General features: G+C 38.6%; 1 protein-coding gene across 1 annotated transcript in view; it reads right to left on the bottom strand.

The window, feature by feature from the left end:
- Positions 1 to 18,649, bottom strand: part of LOC139163796 (fer-1-like protein 4) — a 79,869-nt gene extending 61,220 nt beyond the window's left edge. The window contains exons 1-11 of the mRNA XM_070744960.1: positions 18,548 to 18,649; positions 13,428 to 13,483; positions 12,313 to 12,401; positions 10,672 to 10,771; positions 9,773 to 9,864; positions 8,781 to 8,822; positions 7,349 to 7,504; positions 4,623 to 4,683; positions 3,710 to 3,841; positions 1,950 to 2,012; positions 308 to 392 (exon numbers count right to left, since the gene is read on the bottom strand). Coding sequence (XP_070601061.1) covers positions 308 to 392; positions 1,950 to 2,012; positions 3,710 to 3,841; positions 4,623 to 4,683; positions 7,349 to 7,504; positions 8,781 to 8,822; positions 9,773 to 9,864; positions 10,672 to 10,771; positions 12,313 to 12,401; positions 13,428 to 13,483; positions 18,548 to 18,626 — 955 coding nt within the window. The 5' untranslated portion in view covers positions 18,627 to 18,649. The remainder of the gene's footprint in view (positions 1 to 307; positions 393 to 1,949; positions 2,013 to 3,709; positions 3,842 to 4,622; positions 4,684 to 7,348; positions 7,505 to 8,780; positions 8,823 to 9,772; positions 9,865 to 10,671; positions 10,772 to 12,312; positions 12,402 to 13,427; positions 13,484 to 18,547) is intronic.
- Between the last annotated feature and the right edge of the window lie 3,584 nt (positions 18,650 to 22,233).

Genomic DNA, 22,233 nt, shown 5'->3' with positions numbered 1-22,233 from the left:
CAAGAAGTCTTCAACCAGCCCTGGGAATATTGGCCAGATGTAATGACTCAAATCAATTTTTTTCAGCTGAGAATCTTGATTGTGGACCATCTTGAAGGGACCAAGTACTGGGGGAGCTCATTTTTAATTCTCATTTGTTGGATGTGAATGATACTTATGACGAACAAATCCATTTCGAACAGATTGATTAGCTTTTGATCAAACCACAATGAAATGCTAGAACATGTTAAGGACTCAAAGCAGGTAATTCAAAGCAATGGCAAAAGAGAACTGAGAAGCAACTTTTAACAGCCTCAGGGTAGAGTACCTGGCTGATTGTATACAGTCTCAAGATCTATCTTGAAAATGCCAATGAGGGTGCCTAGGAAGGGAATCTTCTTCGAATGGAAGACCTGCACATGAATACAATGATATTTGTCAAAAGACATATTTGTATTTCTCAAAAGACACATATCCTGTGAAGGGCTACCAAAATTTTTACTACCACACTGTGGAAATGGCTTGTGCAGGACGCCCTGAGTTTTCTTTCAACATCTTTCGGTGCAAATTGGGTGCTCTGAGCTGGAGCTCCATTTTCTGCATTCCCCCCCCCATCAGGGCAATAGCCCACCCTGCATATACCCCCAGATATTTGTACTGCCCCCACCCTCCCAGCCTTTCGTAAAGCATTAAAAACACACCTCTGCCGACAGGCCTGGGGTCATTGAATTTTAACATATACCTCGGCCTATGATTGAATTGATAATGTATGCTAGTATGAAATGTGACTGATTGTTATTTAAACAAATAAAGCCCTGCATGGCATTGGACCAGAATATCTCCGGGACCGCCTGCTTCTGCACAAATCCCCACAACAGGTTAGGTCCCAAAGAGTTGGCCTTCTCCGGGTACTGTCGACAAAACAATTTTGTCTCGCGGGACCAGGGGAAGAGCCTTCTCTGTGGCGGCCCCGACCCTCTAGAATCAACTCCCCCCCGGTGATTAGGATTGCCCCCACCCTCCTTGCCTTTCGCAAACTCCTTCAAACCCACCTCTGTCGTTAGGCTTAGGGAAATTGATTCCCCTGGACCGTTTCCATTTTATGCATGGTCTGTATGAGATGTATGATTGTTTTTTATATTAAGGGTTTTTAAATTGTTTTAACCATTGGGTTTGTACTGTTTTGTTGTTGTGAGCCGCTCCGAGTCTCCAGAGAGGTGCGGCATACAAATCTAATCAATAGTAATAATAGTAATAATAATAATAATAATAATAATAATAATAATAACAACAACAACAATAATAATAATAAGTTGGGGTTTTAGAATATAATACTTGTTAATTTTTTTACATGCTTTTAGATTTAAAGTTTTTTGAGTATTTTAAATGTTAGATTTCTTGCATTTATCTTATTGTAAGCTGCCCTGAGTCTCAGGAGAAGGGCGGCGTAGAAATCTAATAAATAAATGAATAAATAAAATATTGAGACAAGGGACTCGCAGCAGGCAACTATTGCCAAGAAGAGCCCAGCATTTGGGTTGAGAGTAGGGAAGTCACTGAACAGCTGAAAACTAGGTTAAAAATAAATGGCAAATAGCAATCACAGCCAAGTTAAATAGTATTAATGAAATTGAAATATGTTTTGCAAATTAGTTTCTATAGGACCATGTGCCAAAGTTCTTTTTCTCAGTAACATTACTTGCCAAGTATTTCTTTTCATAATTGTATGTTTAATTGAATTATTAGGTAAACTAGAATGTCAAACATCTGAATACATTTCTTATCAGAGAAATGCACAAAGATTATACATCTCTAATGGCTGCCTGCATGATAAAATATGATACAATTAGCTGTTATGGATCTGTGACAAAGAATAACTGCAACTTTAGAAGAATAAATGAGAAACTGCATTGTCATCTACCCTCATCTCACTTCCACCCCCATACATACATAGTAGCTTGTTTACTTACAGACATCTCTATCAATCTGTGGAATAGGATATCTCTTGGTTCATGAAATTCAAAAATAAAATACTGGAAGAAAAAAAAAGTTATAAACATTACATTTTATGTAAAAATTAAGTTCTACTGTGTAACAAGCAGCATCATATAATACTATGCAGAATGTTTTCAACAAGAAGCTATGTTTAAAAAAAGGGCTTCCTTACATTGCTTTTTTTGGGGGGGGGGTAATTTTTTTTGTTTTTTTCTCTCCACATTCAATACAGTATACCTTCTATTTCCAGTCCAGTAAAAAGCAATATAGTATTAGTAAATTAAATATAATCACAAAAAAAATCTTAGTTCATACCTATTTAATTTCAGTACAAATCATTTTTCCTTGCTGCCAACTTTTTAATGTTGTCATCCAGATAAACCAGTTGTCTTCTAACTGAATTTTACCATTAATATTCCTTCAAATGTGTAATGCAAACAATATTTCTAACATATTAAACACTAAGCCATAATGTCTCTTTCCTCTTTTTATACGTTTTTGTAAAAAACAAAAAACCCTTATATAGTCTATCTATTATTAAAAACTAAAAACAAATAAGAACAAACAAATTTCAAACTTTTTTCATCTCCCTCTTGATGGTACAGTATATATTTCCTTATCAGAATTGGGCTCCTCTCGGTTCACACCGGTTCTATAGAACCCATAGCAAACCACTGGTGATGTCAAAATGACAGTTCTGTTGGTGACTGTTGGTGGACGCTATCATCTTTTAAAATATATATATTGATTTCCCCTCCCCCCATTTTTTTCTCCTGCACATGCGCAGAAGCCAAGTTTTTAGAACTGAGCATGCATCACCATCTTGGTTTGGGCTCTTTTTTTAAAAAAAAATATTTTTTTGGGCAAACCGCATGCTCACGAGGCACAGCCATGCAGTGTGGGAGGAAGTGAACAGGCGGCGTGGTAAGTTAGAACTCACCCCGCTCCATATCATCCCAGAGTACAAAATGTGCTTTTAAATGAAAACAGATTCTGACTAATTGTTAGAAAACCTGCCTAAAAGTAAAAGTCCTTGGAGATTGGAATCTATTTCTGAAACAGATTATGTCTCTTGTTTAGCAGATATGTTCCTTTGCTGTCTCTCAGGAATATTCTAAATAAAGCAAGGAGTTGAGTTGGATTCAGGAGTGGGCAGACCCTGAACAGGGGGAAACGCAGTTCTGATGGTGGCAAGGCACCGCGTAGGCTAGCTCCAGTAATGCCACTGGGCGTGCACACGCATGCATACCAACCAGCGTTTCCCTGGACTCCACCTGGCCTGCCCTGCCACGAGCACTGCCTTACCCCGCTGCAAGCCCCTTGCCCCTCACTCACCTCTCGCGCCAGCTCCCCCCACCGCCCACACTACCACTGTTCACCCCTCCACCCATGCTCCTTCCGGCTCCCACCCACTGCCCACGCTTCCACCGTTCACCCCGACAGCGAAAGGCGAACAGCGGCAGTGCAGGCGGCCACTTACCTTATTTTTCTGTTTCTGGGGTTTTTTGCTTCTGCGCATGTGCAGAAGTTGAACTCCACACAAGAATGCGTGCACTGGGCATGCATAAGCACTCCCGGCCTGTTCTGGTAGGGCCTGGAATGGTGGCCCGCTCCTGGTTGGATTTAATAGTTTAAATCAGCAGTTTTTGCCGTTAGCTATATAACTGTGCTCACATATATTAGATCGACAAGTCTGAGAATAGAATTATGTACACTTTCTTCAGGTTTAACATACCTCATTGTAAAAAGGACAATTGGTGGATTTCTGGGTTGCTGTATGTCTTTTCTCACTTCCAATTTTCAAAACTACAAAAGGGTCAATATTAACTCCAACCAGCTTCTGAGCTTCAATTATGTTGATGCCAATCTAGGGAGACAATATATTTCCTATAATCAATCTGGATATGTCAATATAAAGCGAGAGGAATTAAATCAACTACTTGCTTGAATGGTTCTGGAATCAAATCTCCAGCATTTATTGTTTGTTTTTACAACTTGTTGATTTTTTAAATCAATCAATGTTTCCTTTTACTTTTGGGTTTGCTGGAATGATTGCTCGATGATTATTGAAAGTTATAAAAACAAACACATGATTTTCAAATCCTTTAAGAAATGTGAGTTACAGAGCATTCTTTTGAATGATTGGCCGAGATTCTAAAACGTCTACTATGCATATATGCCTGCCAATCTTTCTGATTTTAATTCTTCAATAAAAAATGGTACATTCAATAAATAAAACAAAAATACTACTAAAGTCTAGTGTCATTTTTATTGACAAGCATGGCTCTGGATTGCACAAACTTATTTTGTAAAAAAAAAAAAAACCAGCCCTGTTTGTACATTCTTTGGATGTTTGCTTACTTGGCAAGAAAAAAAAGACAAGATAAACTGGGCTAACGAGAGACATCATTGGGGACTACAGGTAAAGGAAGAAGCAGCTTCAACAATTTGCCTTCTGGTACTGTAATGGGGTTATTTACAACCTGTTATACCCATCAGAGCAACTATTGTGAAATAAGTCCATCTCCATTCAGAATAGTTATTTTATGTGAATGCCAGAGCATCTTCTCATAATTTCAAATGCATCCCACTGGTTCAAAATGGCTATAAATTCAAAGTTCACAGTAAAAGTGGCAGATATACGTCACCTGGAAGTTCTGTGGTCTAGGAGATGCATTGAGATCCCACTTGGAGGAAACCCTAGAACGGCTAAAATGGAACATCCAACATTAATGACATGTCTTATTTGTCACTTTATTTGAAGCTATTTTAGTTTTGGGATGCAGAGAACAATGAAATAGAAAGATAATAAATAAATAGCCACATGCTTACTAAATCTATCAGTATGAATGCAGACATTTCCCCAAGATTACAGCTTATAGAAACGGAGAACTAAATTAATTTCATTAATGAAGCTCAAGACACTTTTTACTTGGGATGTATTTCTGGTTAATATTGTTTCAGCAGGAAGATAATGACAGTAAGTCAACATTTAATTTTAAGAAAAGAAAGTATTTACATTTAATTTTACATCTCCATTAAGATATGTAATTATGCTACTACATTCAAACTACATGATGTAGCAAACAGCGCACTGTAGTAACCATGGGTTTAGTTTCAGTCAAATACAAGCTCATTGAGTAATCTACCCACAGCAGATTGATTTTATAGGATTATTGTGATAGTAAACATGGGGATAATGTGCATTGGGGTAATCTACTAAATAAAACTTCCTCTAAGTGTTACTAATGTATTTGTTTCATTTGTGCTTCAATATAAGCACATACCAAATAGAAAAAAATCCTTATGGTGGAAAGAATGTTGTACACTGCTTTGAATCTTCAGGGATTAGAGCAACATACAAGCATAAATAAGTAAGTAAATATATCTACTACCCAGAGGTGGGTTTCTCCTGGTTTAGCCAGGTACTGTTAATTCATAGTGCCGGCAGTGGGAGGCTGCGCCCCACCGCTTGGGATGCTTCTGTGCATGTGCAGAACCATCATATGCGCAAACCAGTAGCAACAGCTTTTAGAACCCACTACTGCTACTACCACTCCTGTTTGTGATAATGGCATGGTTACTATGACCATTTTTCTGAAAACTGAAATAAGATATCTATACCTAATCTGCAAAAACAGATTGTTGCTACATGTTGTTGGTTAACAATTTTCCAAACTTACCTTAACTTATACCTTATCTTTTTATTTATGTTGAAGTTACTTATATCATTATATGATTAATCTGGCAATTAGTTTAATATCTTAAATTAAAAGATGTTTAAAATAATTTCTGTCAGGGACTGCTGGTTCATGCCAATGCTAATTTGCAAATAGCAAGCATTTGTAGCAAATGTTTGAACAATCATAATTTTGGCCAAAGCAAAAATAAGGAAGCACTAGACCGACCCATTGAGTCATCATTTCAGGGATATTTCCCTATCTAAATAGAGGAAAAGAATGATCCCAGGCAATTGGAGTGGGAGCAACTTCCAACTTTCTTCTGGTTTTCTCACTGAGGTTGCTTGTGGGAAACTGGCAGGGAGCATCAGAAATTATTCTCTTTGGCTGATCCACAGAACTGCCTGCCACTTTGCTAACGCAAGGGGGAACAAGAAGAACCATGGAAAAGTGCACCCCACTGCCCATCCACAAGGGCCCCCTCTCTCTAGATAGGAAGAAACCTTACCTGTAGCCTGCCAGTACACTCCAGTCAGGCCTACCTTACAAGAAAGCATTCAAGTGACTCCCTCATCCTTTCCTTGCTGCCTGCCTCCATTAAAAGATTTCAGCCTTAGTTTCCAAACCAGCCTATTGCCACTTGCCTGCCAGGCTAGTTGATTGGGAGCAGAGGCCAGAGAGAGAAGGAAAGAGTGTTTACGTTTCTGGATAGTGCAATCAGAAGGTGTGATGGCATTGAAGCAGCCACAATTGCCCCAAATGTAATTCCCATGGAAGTTATTGGTCCCATCATTTTATAAATCAATCCATTTGGGTTACTTGGGTTCAATAAACATTGGCGTATTGTATACCTTCCAATTTTGCCCAATTGAAGGTTGCAAACAGACATATGAGTTTCAGTATCACATAGATATAAATGCTAACAATAAACCCAAATAAGGCACACACACTATTTTGGAAAGGAATATCTGGCTAAGTATTTAATTTTCCCCTTTCTGGTACACTCTTGCCTGATCTAGGCTACCAGTTGTCTTGCAGAGCCTTCCTCCAGCCCCAGAGGAAGCAAAATTGTCTAACCACATACTTGCATTGATGTCATTGTTGATTTGTCTTCTTCCCCAGTAATGAGATCAAGGACCAGGCATCTCCTGACAGGTTTAATGTGGGAGAAACTAAAAAAAAAAATCTATCTGTTGGTTTCTCCTGTTTTTATTCGTCCCACCCCCTCCCTAATTCCTTAATGTACAATGTGCGGAAAGAAGCAAGTATTAACAGATGGCTAGACCGGCAGATTTACAAATTGCAAATTATCCCGCTGTGGGGTAGTGGTGTGTATCAAATAAGGGAAAAGAGAGCTAATTTTTTACTTGTCAAGTTTTTGGGTGCACCCTCCCCCAAAAATGTGGCTACTGGAATTGTGTTTTCTTTCTGTTTTCTTTCTTCCCTACAGGAGCTAATCTGGAAATATTCAAGTAAGCCTACGGTAGTCAATTTGAAACTGCAGCTACCCTTCTGAAGTCTGAAAAAGCGTTTGCCCTCAAATCCATAAAAATATAAAGAAATCTTCACACCACAGTTAGAGCAGCTTTAGGATACTGGATATTGCAATTTAATGTATCTGGAATGTATCAGGTTGAAGTCTTTTTTCTTCTGAGAAGAAATTGAAGCATTACTCAGGTTGGAAAGTACAGTACCTCTTTACAGAGCTGAAGACAATCCCAGTGAACTCCATGTCAGATACATCGTAATAATCATCTTCTTCATCATCCATCTCCAAACCTTTGACAAGCATCCTGCCCAGCACTGCAGCTTTCCTATCCAGGTCAACAGCTCGTTTTGAATCAGCCAACCTGAAGGCCACATCAGAAGTTAAAAATCATAAGGATGGCATGCTCATCATAATTCTTTTATCTCCAGAGCTAATGGGTACAATTTGAAATATAAAACATTACGTACTGTATATTACTCTCATGTTATTGTATTTTTTATTGCTGCTATTGCTACTACCACCGCTGGTTTAATCTTTAAAAGATGAATCACTTTACTAAGTACCGTAATAATAATACATAGAATTATCTCTAAAACTTTGATTTCAGGGAATTAGATTTAAATGTAAGGACATTGTAGGAGTCCTTTCAAGAGGTGAACAAGGCATGAGTGCCATTCCAGTTCAGGAAAAGGTACAACACAAAATCATGTAAAGGCTATCATAACCATGGCTGCCACAAGAACTGCAAGTGTAGGAAGACTCCCAAATTGCTCACTAGTTCTGTTCATGAAGAACTAAAGACAGACAACCCCCAGAACCAGAGGGTCTTCATACCCAAAGCCACCCAATCTTGCTAAGTTGAAGCTGGTTGAGTTGAAGTTGAGTTGAAGCCTGTAGGTTGAGTTGAAGACTGTTGTTCAGTGTAATGGGCAACCAGGGGTGGAGATGTAATGCTGGTTATCACACTATACCATTAAATGACTCACCCAGTTGCTTTATGCACTCTGATTCCTTTGGGATTGTGCGGCATAGAAGTCAAATTAAATAAATTACCATCCCATACTATCCTGTATCCAGGGGTGGGCTGCTGCCAGGATGGGGGGGACGACACAATGGGGTAGCGAAAATGGAGCTCCACCCTAGTGCACCCAATTTTCACTGAAAGATGTTGAAAGAAAGTGCAGGGCATCCTGCATAAGCCACACCCACAGTGTGGTAGTAAAAAAATTTGGTAGCCCTTCACTGCCTGTATCTTGTAAATCACAAGCACTATTGAGTTAATCACAGATATTTGCTTGAAATGTGAGTTCAAAACATTACATATGGAGTTCTACAATTTGAGAGGCAGTTTGGTGTACTATTTAAGACACCAGGCTACAAACAGAAGATCATGAATTCAAGTCCTACTTCAATCACAAAGCCAGCTGAATGAGCTTGGGCCAGTTATTACCGCTCAACATAATATTTCCAAAAAGTTTACTAAGGAGGCAACAGTGATTCAAAAACACATAAAAAGAGGGGTGGAACAGAACACAATGTGGAATATTGCCCATGGACTGTATACATTTTCATATACTTGTTACAACAGTAATATACAGTATCAGGTTAGTAGCATGTATGTAGAATAGGCTGCTTACTCTAAGTCTTCTAATCCTGGATTGCGAATTATAACCTCAGAACTGTAACAAAGAAAAATAAAACATGAGTAAAGCAAACCAAACAAATGTTGGCTGTTGAAATTCATTATTGATATAACTTTAAAAAAAACACCCTTTCCCTACAAATCCTCCAGGTTGGGAATTAAAGTTCCATGTAGTTGACAGCTGTAGCTTCCCATTTCATTCAGGCCAGTTCAAAACACATTCAAGATTGATTGGAGGTTTTGGCTATTTGCAAATCCACCTTGAAAACTATGTGGCAATTGTCATCATTGGTTTGGATTTGTAACAAAACTTACAAACTGTTCTGTCTGGGTTCCCCCAGACGTCAACACCAACTAAAAAGAGTAGCCAGAATCAGAGACGCCAAGGATCAAAGCAAGGTCACAGGACTCCCAAAAGATAACTCTCCACAATACAGGAAGGGCGGGCCTGCCTTTTCAACCTTTCTGAGGAGAACCACACCCAAACCCAGCTGTTGCCTATTAGGGATGGAAATACCTGGCTAATTGTCCCCTTCGTTGTGCTGCCCTTCTCTGCCTCATATCGATGATGGCTTGTGCGTTCCGATCTAATGACTCCAGGCTACTCGCTGGGGAGAGCTCCCCCCCCCGGGGGTCTCAGGCTGTTCTCCCTCCTTCTCGTCCTGACATTCCTCTTCCCCGTCTGCCTGATCCTCCTCCTCCTCCTGTTCCTCCCCCTCCCCCTCTGAGCATGGAGCCGGCAGAGATCCAGCCGTTCCCTGAGGAGCCTCAGACTGAATCACAACACAAACTACCTTATTTTTTATTTATCACACTTCCTTTATCAGACCATGGGACTATGTCCTAATTTCAGCAGTGTTCTATGACTTTCTGATTAGAAAGCTATTTAGGTTGGGGATGGATTTTTTAGTTTAAAAAACAATACTACCTATTATCATTTAGAATATTAAAAATGAATGCATTGGGTGTAAGAACAGATTCCAGTACCTGTCTTGCATCTGGTAGATAAAATCTTCCTCAACCCATGTCCCTGCAGCACCATCCGGAGGTTGATATCTCAAATCCAATTCAATATATATCTACAGAAGAAAAATAAAACTTAGCACTAAACTATTATAACTCCCAAATACAGTGGTACCTCTACTTACTAACTTAATTCATTCCATGACCAGGTTCTTAAGTAGAAAATTTGTAAGAAGAAGAAATTTTCCCATAGGAATCATTGTAAAAGCAAATAATATGTGCCATTGGGAAAACCACAGGGAGGGTGTGGGCCCTGTTTTCTCCCCGGAGATTTCTAGAGAGGCCCCTTGGAGGCTTCTCCCTGCCTTTTTAGGTCCTGTTTCCTCCCAGGAGATTCCTATAGAGAGGCCCCACAGAGGCTTCTCCCCGCCTTTTTTAGTTACAGTTTCAGATGCTCGGGTTTGTAAGTGGAAAATGGTTCTTGAGAAGGGTCAAAAAAATCTTGAACACCCAGTTCTTATCTAGAAAAGTTCGTAATTAGAGGCATTCTTAGGTAGAGGTACCACTGTAGTTGGACAATTTTTTTGTTCAAAAATGTAGGGTGTTTTTGTACTTTGGTCACTGCTTCCTCCCTCCTGGCTACCTGTCAGGCCCTTTATGATTTAAGGTCTTTTTAGTCCAGGTAGATTCTGCCTGGCCAGACTCCAACATGGAGAGAGGATTGACCACAACACAAGAAAAATATATTGAAAAATATATGGAGTTGGTGATGAATTATTCTGTGATGACTGCGGATATGTTCAGCAACAGAAAGACAATGAAATATTTCTGTGATAGTGTCCTACATCTCAAAAGGCTGATTTGAGATGCTTGGGTCATATCACTTGCATGTTAAATGTTATAATACCAGTCAAATGGCCTACCCTTGTAATGCTGTGGTTTTTGTCAACAAGAGCCTCTCTGATGTTCAGTCGTCCAGACATTACCAACTGCTGAAGGCTGATAACTAAGGTGCCAAGTAGTCTACAAAAGGAAAACCAAGATAAAAGGCAAAAAGCTTAACAGACATTATTGTAAACATATAATAGTGAATAGAATAGAATAGAGTAGAGTAGAGTAGAGTAGAGTAGAGTAGAGTAGAGTAGAGTAGAGTAGAGTAGAATAGAATAGAATAGAATAGAATAGAATAGAATATTTATTGGCCAAGTGTGATTGGACACACAAGGAATTCATTGGTGCACATGTTCTCAGTGTATATAAAAGAAAATAAAAGTTCATCAAGAATGATAAGGTACAACACCGAATGATAATCTGGATACAAATAAGCAATCAATTCATATTATGACAAATCAATATAAATTGTAAGGATAAAAGCAACAAAGTTACAGTGATACAGTCATTTGTGGGAGGAGCTGGGTGATAGGAATGATGAGAAGATTAATAGTAGTGAAGAATACTATTAGTAGTGTTCCTGTAGATTCTAGAATGATGACAAATAAAAACAAATCATAAGCTGCTTGTTGTGCACTTATCTAAAGCAAGAAAGCTGGGAGAGCAATAATGAGCTGTGACTGTATCAAACAAGAGACCATGAAGGTATTTCTATCAGAACCAAAACAATTAAGCTTTCTGCTTCTGCTTCACTCTTCCTTCAAATTCTTTGCTTTCTCCCATCTTTCCCTTTTGGTCTGGGTTTCAACTAAGCAAATCCTAGCATCTCCGGGACTGCCTTCTGCCGCACGAATCCCAGCGACCAGTTAGGTCCCACAGAGTTGGGCTTCTCTGGGTCCCATCAACTAAACAATGTCGTTTGGCGGGACCCAGGGGAAAATCCTTCTCTGGGGCGGCCCCGACACTCTGGAACCAGTTCCCCCCAGAGATCAGAATTGCCCCCACCCTCCTCGCCTTTCATAAGCTCCTTAAAACCCACCTTTGTCGTCAGGCATGGGGGAACTGAGATATTCCCTTCCCCCTAGGCCTATACAATTTATGCATGGTAAGCTTGTGTGTATGTTTGGTTTTTTAAATATGGGTTTTTAAAATTATTTTAAATATTAGATTTGTCACATGTTGTTTCATTATTGTTGTTAGCCGCCCCAAGTCTACGGAGAGGGGGCGGCATACAAATCAAATCAAATCAAATCAAATCAAATCAAATAAATAAATAAATAAATAAATAAATAAATAAATAAATAAATAAATAAATAGTGGTATAGCAAGAAATATAAATACAGATTATGTTGAAATAGTTGTTGTATAACACTATAGCCCTTTTCATTCTCTTTTATACATAATAAATCCTTAAAAACATAACTTTTTATATTGTGCACTGGAAAATGTCATCAAGAAGATGAAAAATTAAGCATAAAAAAATTAAATGGGAGAAACTCAAGCAGTTGGTTATTTCACAATTATTTGACTGTTCTCTCTGTGATAAAAAGGGAAAGGTGTATCTACTAAAATGGGATGATTATTTTTTGGATAGCGTGAATGAATGATTCATGTTCAAATGACTATAAAGTGAAATGTAGCAGAAAGATTTTCCCAGTGAATTAAGAACCTACCTATTACTGAACACCTTACTGCAGTTGTAAACTTTAATTATCAACATTTCTTCCATAATGAACTTTCCATAATGTGGCCAGCGAAAGAGCTAAAAAAAAATGAAATAATGTCAACGTTAACACCCAAAGCTTCTGAAAAGTTCCTTTCCCATCTGTTCATATCCAATCTCAACAGATGATAGAAAATGTGGGAGTTTATGTCATAACACAAATGATTTATCTTTCTAATTACTGAATTTTATAGCAATCTCATATTGGATTATTATGGATATTTAGGTTTTCTAGATGCTGATGGAACTCCAATTAACCCCCATCATCATCTTGCTGCTGAGGGTTCTGGAAATTTATAATGCAACAGAAAGCTGCAGGATCACAACCTGGATCATAACCTAAGACGGGATAGGCAAAGTTGGCTTTCTATGATTTGGGGACTTCAACTTCCAGAATTCCTGAGCCAATCACACTAGCTCAGGAATTCTGGAAGTTGAAGTCCACATGTCATAGAAGAACCAATTTTGCCTACCCCTAACCTAAGACATAGTTTCATAGACATGGAGCTGTAGTGACACAGTGGTCAGAATGCAGTACCGCAGGCAGCTACTGCTGACTGCCGGCTGACTGCAATTTGGCAGTTCGAATCTCACCAGGCTCAAGGTTGACCCATCCTTCCATCCTTCCGAGGACAGTAAAATGAGGACCCAGATTGTTGGGGGCAATATGCTGATTCTGTAAACTGCTTAGAGAACACTGTAAAGCACTGTGAAGTGGTATATAAGTCTAACTGTTATAACCATTGCTAGTTTGTAGGATTTATCCGTATTCAGTGATCACTACTTTTCCCAATCTGGTTTATTTCAGATTCACTGAAGCTACAGCATGGTCTTTGAACAATAATGGCTTACAATAATTGAGAAATTATGCAATCATATCATTTAACAAAACCCTTTTCAAATTTGATTTGATTAATAATACAATCCTGCTTTCACCAAATTGTAGTACTTCGTACCCTGGAGAAACCTGGGGCAGTGTAATGCAGAGATACTCTTCCCATACACATCAATGAACTTACTATGATTCGGAATTAAGTCTTTCTAATGGATGTGATACTTTCTTACCTCTCCAAATATTGCTTCTTGGCCACAGCGTATCTTCTTTGTTTTCTGGGTAAATCCTGGGGGAGAAGGGGAATACAAAATTTATCAAACATTTGAAACACTGGGTATGAATTTTATTTGAAGGAGCATACCATATATCCTTAAAAGAAAGCCACAATCAAAAATCAAGAATTTTGTTTATAGCCAGATGTTATCCAATGGGGCTCAAACCCTTTCCTGGAAGTTAAATTCATAGAGTGTTATAGAGTATTTGAAAGTGAAATTTCATGACCTAAACCTAGCCCTCATTTACCCAGTCTGGTGTCTCAAATTTGTTAGAGTGTAGTTCTCAAATAAAATGTTGAGAATTTTGGAATTGTAGTCCCAACATACTTGGAAGGAATCCAAGTTTGAGGAAATTAAACTATTATACCACAATGCGGAATATAGAATGTGCTTCTGTGCAATACCTGTTATGTTCAAAATACACATACATGTTTTCCAAACTCATTATCTTAGAAACTTAAGACAAAAAAACAAAATATGAATGGTATATTGAGAAATTAAATAAGTAACTCTAGCTTTAATATTAAAGTAATATTAAACTGAAGCCATTTTATTTGGGATGTTTGACATGCCACATTTTATACTATTTTGCTATGCATTTTCTACTGTTGGAAAATGGGAGAGGGGATGGTATCAGGTTGTCAGTATGTAGCCATAACAAATTTCTTCTAGAAAGCCAAGGTCATCCTTTCAAACGACCTAAGTGCTAAAGCCCACTGCAACAATATCGCCAAAAAGGCTTCCAGAGTTGTTAACCTGATCCTACGTAGCTTCTGCTCTGGCAATCTCACACTACTGACTAGAGCCTACAAAACCTATGCCAGACCCATTCTCGAATACAGCTCATCTGTCTGGAACCTACACCACATCTCAGACATCATCACTCTCGAAAACGTCCAAAGATATTTCACCAGAAGAGCCCTTCACTCCTCCACTCGAAACAGAATACCCTACGAAAATAGACTAACTATCCTGGGTCTTGAAAGCTTAGAACTGCGGCGCCTAAAACACGATTTAAGTATTGCCCACAAGATCATATGCTGCAACATCCTTCCGGTCAACGACTACTTCAGCCTCAACCGCAACAACACAAGAGCACACAATAGATTCAAACTTAATATTAACCACTCCAAACTTGACTGTAAAAAATATGACTTTAACAATCGAGTTGTCAAAGCGTGGAACTCATTACCAAACTCAATAGTGTCAACTCCCAACCCCCAACACTTCTCCCTTAGACTATCCACAATTGACCTCTCCAGGTTCCTAAAAGGCCAGTAAGGGGCGTACATAAGTGCACTGATGTGCCTATCGTCCCCTGTCCAATTGTCTTTCCTTATCTCATATATCATATATATTCTCTCCATATATATATATATATATATATATATATATATATATATATATATATAATATATATTCTCTCCTTATCTCTTATATCATATATATTCTCTCCCTCCCATCTACTTCTCTTCTTTTTTACTTTCTATTTTTATATATATTACTTAATGTCTATTCTCTTCCATATGTATTGTATATTGGACAAAGAATAAATAAATAAATAAATAAATAAATAAATAAATAATAAATTTGTGTCTATACCTGCAAGGAAAGAGAGGGGTGGAATCTGCCAGCATGGCAATTGAGGATTGGACAACGTGATGGATCTGTTGGTGTGGGGACAAGGACTTGAACTTTCAACTGGCTGGTGAAACCCAGAAGACTTCAGAATTGGGTTTCATTCAGATGTACCAACATGGCTCTAATAATGAATTGGGACTTTGAGGAATACTTTGACTGTGATTCTGATTTAATTTTGGATGCTATTTGGAACCCTAACAGGCTGCTTAACTGTTTAAGGTCACATTTTAAAACAATAATGCTGGTCAAGATAACATAAATTTTACAGTATTTATATTAGTGGTGAAATCCAATTTTTTAAATTGTGGGCATGGTTTGGTGGGTGTGGTGTGGCTTGGTGGGCATGGAAGGAGAAGGATACTGCAAAATCTCCATTCCTGCCCCACTCCAGGGGAGGGATACTGCAAAATCTCCATTCCCACCCCACTGTGGGGTCAACCAGAAGTGATATTTGCCGGTTCTCTGAACTATTCAAAATTTCCACTACTGGTTCTCTGAACTACTCAGAATTTCTGCTACTGGTTCTCCAGAACCTGTCAGAACCTGCTGGATTTCATCCCTGATTTATATTGAATTAAATATAACTAATATTATTTTTCAGTTGGATATTTAATAATTTATTCCTAATTCATATTAAACCATTTGGATGTTTCTTGATATTTTTCTACAGTCTGATACTTGAAAATATATAGTTCTATAGTAGGAACAACATGCACATACATTTGGATTCCGAGAGGTTTTATAGGTTATGAAACACATTTGGAATACTGTGTTCAGTTCTGGAGACCTCACCTACAAAAAGATATTGACAAAATTGAACGGGTCCAAAGATGGGCTACAAGACTGGTGGAAGGTCTTAAGAATAAAACGTATCAGGAAAGACTTAATGAACTCAATCTGTATAGTCTGGAGGACAGAAGGAAAAGGGGGGACATGATCAAAACATTTAAATATGTTAAAGGGTTAAATAAGGTTCAGGAGGGAAGTGTTTTTAATAGGAAAGTGAACACAAGAACAAGGGGACACAATCTGAAGTTAGTTGGGGTAAAGATCAAAAGCAACGTGAGAAAATATTATTTCACTGAAAGAGTAGTAGATCCTTGGAACAAACTTCCAGCAGACGTGGTTGGTAAATCCACAGTAACTGAATTTAAACATGCCTGGGATAAACATACAGTGATCCCTTGATTTTCGCGGGGGTTACGTTCCAAGACCTCCCGCGAAAATCGATTTTCCGTGAAGTAGCGGTGGGGAAGTAAAAACACCATTTTTGGCTATGGACAGCCAAAAACTACCCCTCTCACCGGCTTTCTTCGGACACGGGTCCTCCTGCAGCAGCGCTGGTGGCCACCGTTCCCCGTAGGCACCCACCCGCCCGCCGCTCGCCCGCCCGCCTGCCATTCGCCCGCCCGCCGCCCGCCCGCTCGCCCGCCGCTCGCCGCTCGCCCACCCGCCCGCCGCTTGCCCGTTCACCCGCCGTTCGCCCGCCCGCCATTTGCCCGCCCGCCCGCCGTTCGCTCGTATAAGGGCAGACTAGATGGACCAGGAGGTCTTTTTCTGCCGTCAGTCTTCTATGTTTCTATGAAAGCAGAACAAAACAATCATGGAGATATTTGCCATTCCATAAAAGTAACTTACAGTATTTTCTAGAGCAACATTTCTAAACAATTTTAAGATATATAGACCCCAACTGTCAAAATTCTTCAGTCACCATGGATGGTTGGGGGACTCTGGAAGTTGAAGTACATATACTGTATACTAAGGCTGCTAAAATTGAGAAACACTTTTCTAGAACCATCTCCAACTAATCCTGTGTTAATATAACAGTACTGAAGACATCATCAGTGGCTTGGTGATGCTAGAGGTGGTAACAGACTAGTGGGAAACTGGCCAAAGATGTGTAATTATAATATTATTTAATAATTTATTTCCTCTTTCAAATATACAGATGAAACAAATATCTACTCTAGTAAAATGGCACTGTAGTTGAAAATAAAAAAGAGACCAGACCTTTATCAGTTACTGACTCACCCCCAATGGAGCATTAAATGAAAAAGAAGGAAATAACTACTGAGAAAAAGGCAGTACTGCACATTTATTGTGCGGTGTGTAATCCAGAGTGACAAAATATTGATCAGAACCTATGTTAAAAAAATATAAAGTATCTAAACCTTTTAAGATCACTGTACCTTATAGGAAATATCTATTTACATTAAATTCAGAATCCCAATACTGTTTTTTGAAAATTGTTTACTCTTCTCTCTCCGGTGTCAAATGCTGCCAGTTTAAATCCTTAGCAGTAGAATTCTATACAAATCTATTCAGAAATAAACCAAATGTCAGCTCTGACGGCCACCCTGACACCAAATTAATTTTAACTGAACTTACTACCACACAAACAATTGTGTTCAGTTTTAATATGTACTCCATGTTCTGGAGTTTGCTTTCATATTTGCTGGAAGCAGAGCTTCAGATAGATGCGACTTTTAAGATAAAGTTCCAAATTTTAGATAGATGAGAGATGAGAGAGGGAGGGAGGGAGTATCATGTATATATATACTAGTATATAAATATGTATACTGTATATAAATATGTATTGTACACAAATATCATCACTAGTATTATGTATATAAATATTATTATATCTTTGTATACCACCAATGCATACTTGACAAAACAAATAAATAAAAATGAATAAAATAAGAGAGAGAGTGAGGATAAGAGATATGAGAGAGAGAGAAAGAGAGAGATGGAAAGACAGACAGACAGACTAACAAACCAAAGGAACTTAGCGAATTCTGTTCTTTAAAAATCAAAATCTATAGTGGGGTGATGCTTTTAATAGAATCAACCAAAATGACAGAAATGGGTATGAAAGTTTTCAGTTTCTTCTGAAAAGTTTATCCAGGAATTGATTTTAGATTCTTCTTCCTTAATTATCTATGATTCTTCTTAATTTTAATTTAATTTTTCTTTGGCATTTCCTTTTACTAATGCTTCCTCCCTACAATCCTGTTTAATATTTAGTGTGCCTTTCATAGGATGGTATTCTGACAAAGTGAATTACAGTCTACAAAACTTTAAATTATAGTGAACGTTCCTCTTTAAACAATTTTGTTGTTGTTGATTTGATTAAAGCAGCTACCCCTGAATATGTTCTGCTTATGGCAGTGCACACAAAATTGCATGCATATTCCTAAAAGGACAGACAAGTGTTCACAGAAAGAATAACTGGCAGGCTTACATATTTTTCCATATTGTATACAAGCCCCACAAACTCTGAATTGTTTCCTAATTACATTACAGAGCTATATTCTAGCTTCCTCTAGGACAGAATATTAAGCCATTGGATTATGTCCTCCCTCTTCCCATAACCCTGTGTGCATCTCCTTCCACCCTCCCCAGAAACTCCCCCATCTCCCTGTCCTCCGCACCTCGAAAGCTGATGTGCACCTGCCTCTCCCCAGTCCCTGGCAGCTGGTAGACCCTCTTGATGCTGACACTCAGAGCCATGGTGTTGCGAGGGCTTGGCTCTGTGCACGACTGGTGGCCTCTGCCTGAGGGCCGCTGCTAAAGCAGGGCTCCACCTGTCTCTTAGGTGAGTCAGGCCTGGGGACTTGCCAAGCAGGTTTGGCTGATCAGACCCCACCTGCAAGTCACACATTGTCCAATAATAGTAGCTCTGGGTCACACTGGCAGGTAACTAAATGTCTGCACCCCCCCAAATCAGGAAGGTGCCTTTAAAATAAATCCAGTTTTAAAGAAATGCAATTGATTACTAGCAAAAAATACAGTTATAGATTCCAGTGTTAAAATAAAAAGTAACAACAACAACAGTGTTGGAAGGGACCTTGGAGGTCTTCAAGTCCAACCCCCTGCCTAGGAAGGAAACCCTACACTACTTCAGACAGATGGTTGTCTAACATCTTCTTAAAAACTTCCAGTGTTGGAGCATTCACAACTTCTGGAGGTAAGCTGTTCCACTGATTAATTGTTCTGTCAGGAAATTTCTCCTTAGTTCTAAATTACTATTCTCCTAGTTGTTTATTATTATTATTATTATTATTATTATTATTATTATTATTATTATTATTATTATTATTATGTCACTACAACACAGCAAACAAGATCACTATGCTGGATTTCGTATTTCATCACCAGTCGGGCGCTTCCCAAGCACCTAGGACTGCGTGATGTAGCGGCGAATTATGCTTGCCGATCCCAGTTAAGCGGCCTTTTGCAATTGACAGATGGAGATTTTGTCAATTCCGATGGTTTTCAAATGTCCGCTGAGATCCTTTGGCACTGCGCCCAGCGTGCCAAGTACCACTGGGACCACTTTCACTGGCTTAGGCCAGAGTCGTTGCAGCTCGATTTTTAGATCTTCGTATTTCACTAATTTCTCTAGCTGCTTCTCCTCAATTCTGCTGTCTCCTGGGATTGCGATGTCGATGATCCATACTTTCTTTTTCTCCACGATCACAATGTCTGGTGTGTTATGCTTCAGAATTTGGTCAGTCGGAAGTCGGAAGTCCCACAGTAGTTTTGCTTGCTCATTTTTGACCACTTTTTTGGGCTTATGATCCCACCAGTTCTTTGCCACTGGTAAATGGTAGTTCCGGCACAAGTTCCAGTGGATCATCTGTGCCACAGCATCATGTCTATGCTTGTAGTCAGTCTGTGCGATCTTTTTGCAGCAGCTGAGTATGTGATCGATTGTTTCATCTGTGGTTGTTGTTGTTGTTGTTGTTGTTGTTATTATTATTATTATTATTATTATTATTATTATTAATTAAATTTGTATGCCGCCCCTCTCCGTACACTCGGGGCAGCTCACAGCAATAGTAGAACACAATGTAAAATACAAATCTAATATTTAAAAAAACTAAAAAACCCATAATTAAAAAACACACACACAACATACCATACACAAATTATATTAGTTTATAGTTTAGTTTCCACCCATTGCTTCTTGTTCTACCCTCAGGTGCTTTGGATAATAGTTTGATTCCCTCTTCTTTGTGGCAACCCCTGAGTTATTGGAACCCTGCTATCACGTCTCCCCTAGTCCTTTTTTTCATTAAACTAGCCATGCCCAATTCCTGCAACCGTCCTGCATATGTTTTAGCCTCCAGTTCCCTAATCATCTTTGTCGCTGTTCTCTGCACTTTTTCTAGTCTCAATATCCTTTTTGCATCGTGGCGACCAAAACTGAATGCAGTATTCCAAGCGCGGCTTGTCCTTTTTTAAAGACACCCTGTAATATGTGTTAGAGGTAGTGACTTTTTACCCAGTTATCCTCAAACCTTTTTAATCATTCAGTTTAAGTGCTTGCTTGCATTGCTAAATGAGACTGGAACTTAAAACTAGATCATCCTTTCTCTTTTTTTAAAATATTTTTTTTATTTTATATCGACAAACATACAAACAGCATTAAACATTTATACTTATCTATATACAGTACAGTACATAATAATTAATATTTTACAATTTTGGGGGTTTTTTTACATTGTATTTCCTTAATACTAATTCCTTTTCTTGTTTTTTTTTATAGTTATAGTTTCTCCCACACTCTGTAGTAGTTCTTATTTTGTTTATCCTGTAATTCATATGTTAATTTACTTAGTTTAGATCATCTTTTCTCACTCTTAGCAACCTCCAGCTACGTTAGGGTTGGTCCCAGAACAATCATCTGGCACCCAGCGTGGGAATTCTGGGAATTGTAATCCCAAAACATTTAGACGGTATTATAAGGGAAAGAATGTTCTATCAATCTTATGTTGAGAATAGTTGCGAGCAGTCTGGCTGCCTGGTTGGACAAATTACAAAGGTTCCCCTCTCCATCTCTAGTTACTCAGACAATACCCATGTCATTTTTCTGAGCAGGAAGAGAAAACCTCTAAAATAGCAGCTTACATTTCTCAAAGTTTTCCCATTTTCCATGAAGGTTCCTTTGTGCTCTCTGAGCTCGATTGTTGTCTTGCAGATACAGTATTTAATTACTCAAATTAGAACAGTATAGAATAACAGAATTTGAAGGGACCTTGGAGGTCTTCTAGTAGTCCAACCTCCTGCTTTGGCAGGAAACTCGATTCCATTTAAGTCAAATGGTGTCTAATTTTCTTCTTAAAAACTTCCAGTGTTGGAGCATTCACAACTTCTGGAGGCAAGTTGCTCCACTGATTAATTGTTCTGTCAGGAAATTTCTCCTTAATTCTAGGTTGCTTCTTTCCTTGGTTATTTTCCACTCATTGCTTTGTGTCCTTCCCTCAAGTGTAATTAATTAACACTATGCACAGTGCAGTGTTAACATATTGATACTAAACATTTTTTCAAAAGGAGTAGGAATCTGATATTAACAGAGAAATTCTGGGACCACACAATTGTAGCAAATAAGTCTACGAGACCGCCTTCTGCCGCATGAATCCCAGCGACCGGTTAGGTCCCACAGAGTGGGCCTTCTCCGGGTCCCGTCAACAAAACAATGTCGTTTGGCGGGGCTCAGGGGAAAAGCCTTCTCTGTGACAGCCCCCGCCCTCTGGAACCAACTCCCACCGGAGATTAGAATTGCCCCCACCCTCCTTGCCTTTCATAAGCTCCTTAAAGCCCACCTCTGCCGTCAGGCATGGGGGAACTGATATTCTTTCCCCCTAGGCCTCTACAATTTATGCATGTTATGTTTGTTTGTAGGGATGTTTGGTTTTTACAATAAGTGTTTTTAGTTGTTTTAGTATTGGATTTATATGATGTTTTTTATTACTGTTGTTAGGCGCCCCGAGTCTACAGAGAGGGGAGGCATACAAATCCAATAAATAATAATAATAATAATAATAATAATAATAATAATAATAATAATAATAATAAATATCATCACACATTTTCAAAACATAATTTCTATTGCAGCCAATATTGTTATTTATATGTGACTTGAAATGAACATCTGACCATTTTACCCTAATTTTTGCATTTATCCTGTCTCTGGAAGAAAATTAAAAACAAAGTATGTGGGTTTATGATTTACAAGAAAGGCAAAGCCACAGGGTTTTTTCCCCCTCTTACATACATTGATCAGAGATCTATAACAACAATTGACAGAGAAGCCTTTGTTATTTCTTAATGT

Source organism: Erythrolamprus reginae, chromosome 3 (assembly GCF_031021105.1).
Source record: "Erythrolamprus reginae isolate rEryReg1 chromosome 3, rEryReg1.hap1, whole genome shotgun sequence".
Lineage (NCBI taxonomy): Eukaryota > Metazoa > Chordata > Lepidosauria > Squamata > Dipsadidae > Erythrolamprus > Erythrolamprus reginae.
Note: the sequence above shows the minus strand (reverse complement) of the source record. Positions and strands in the feature narration are given on the sequence as shown.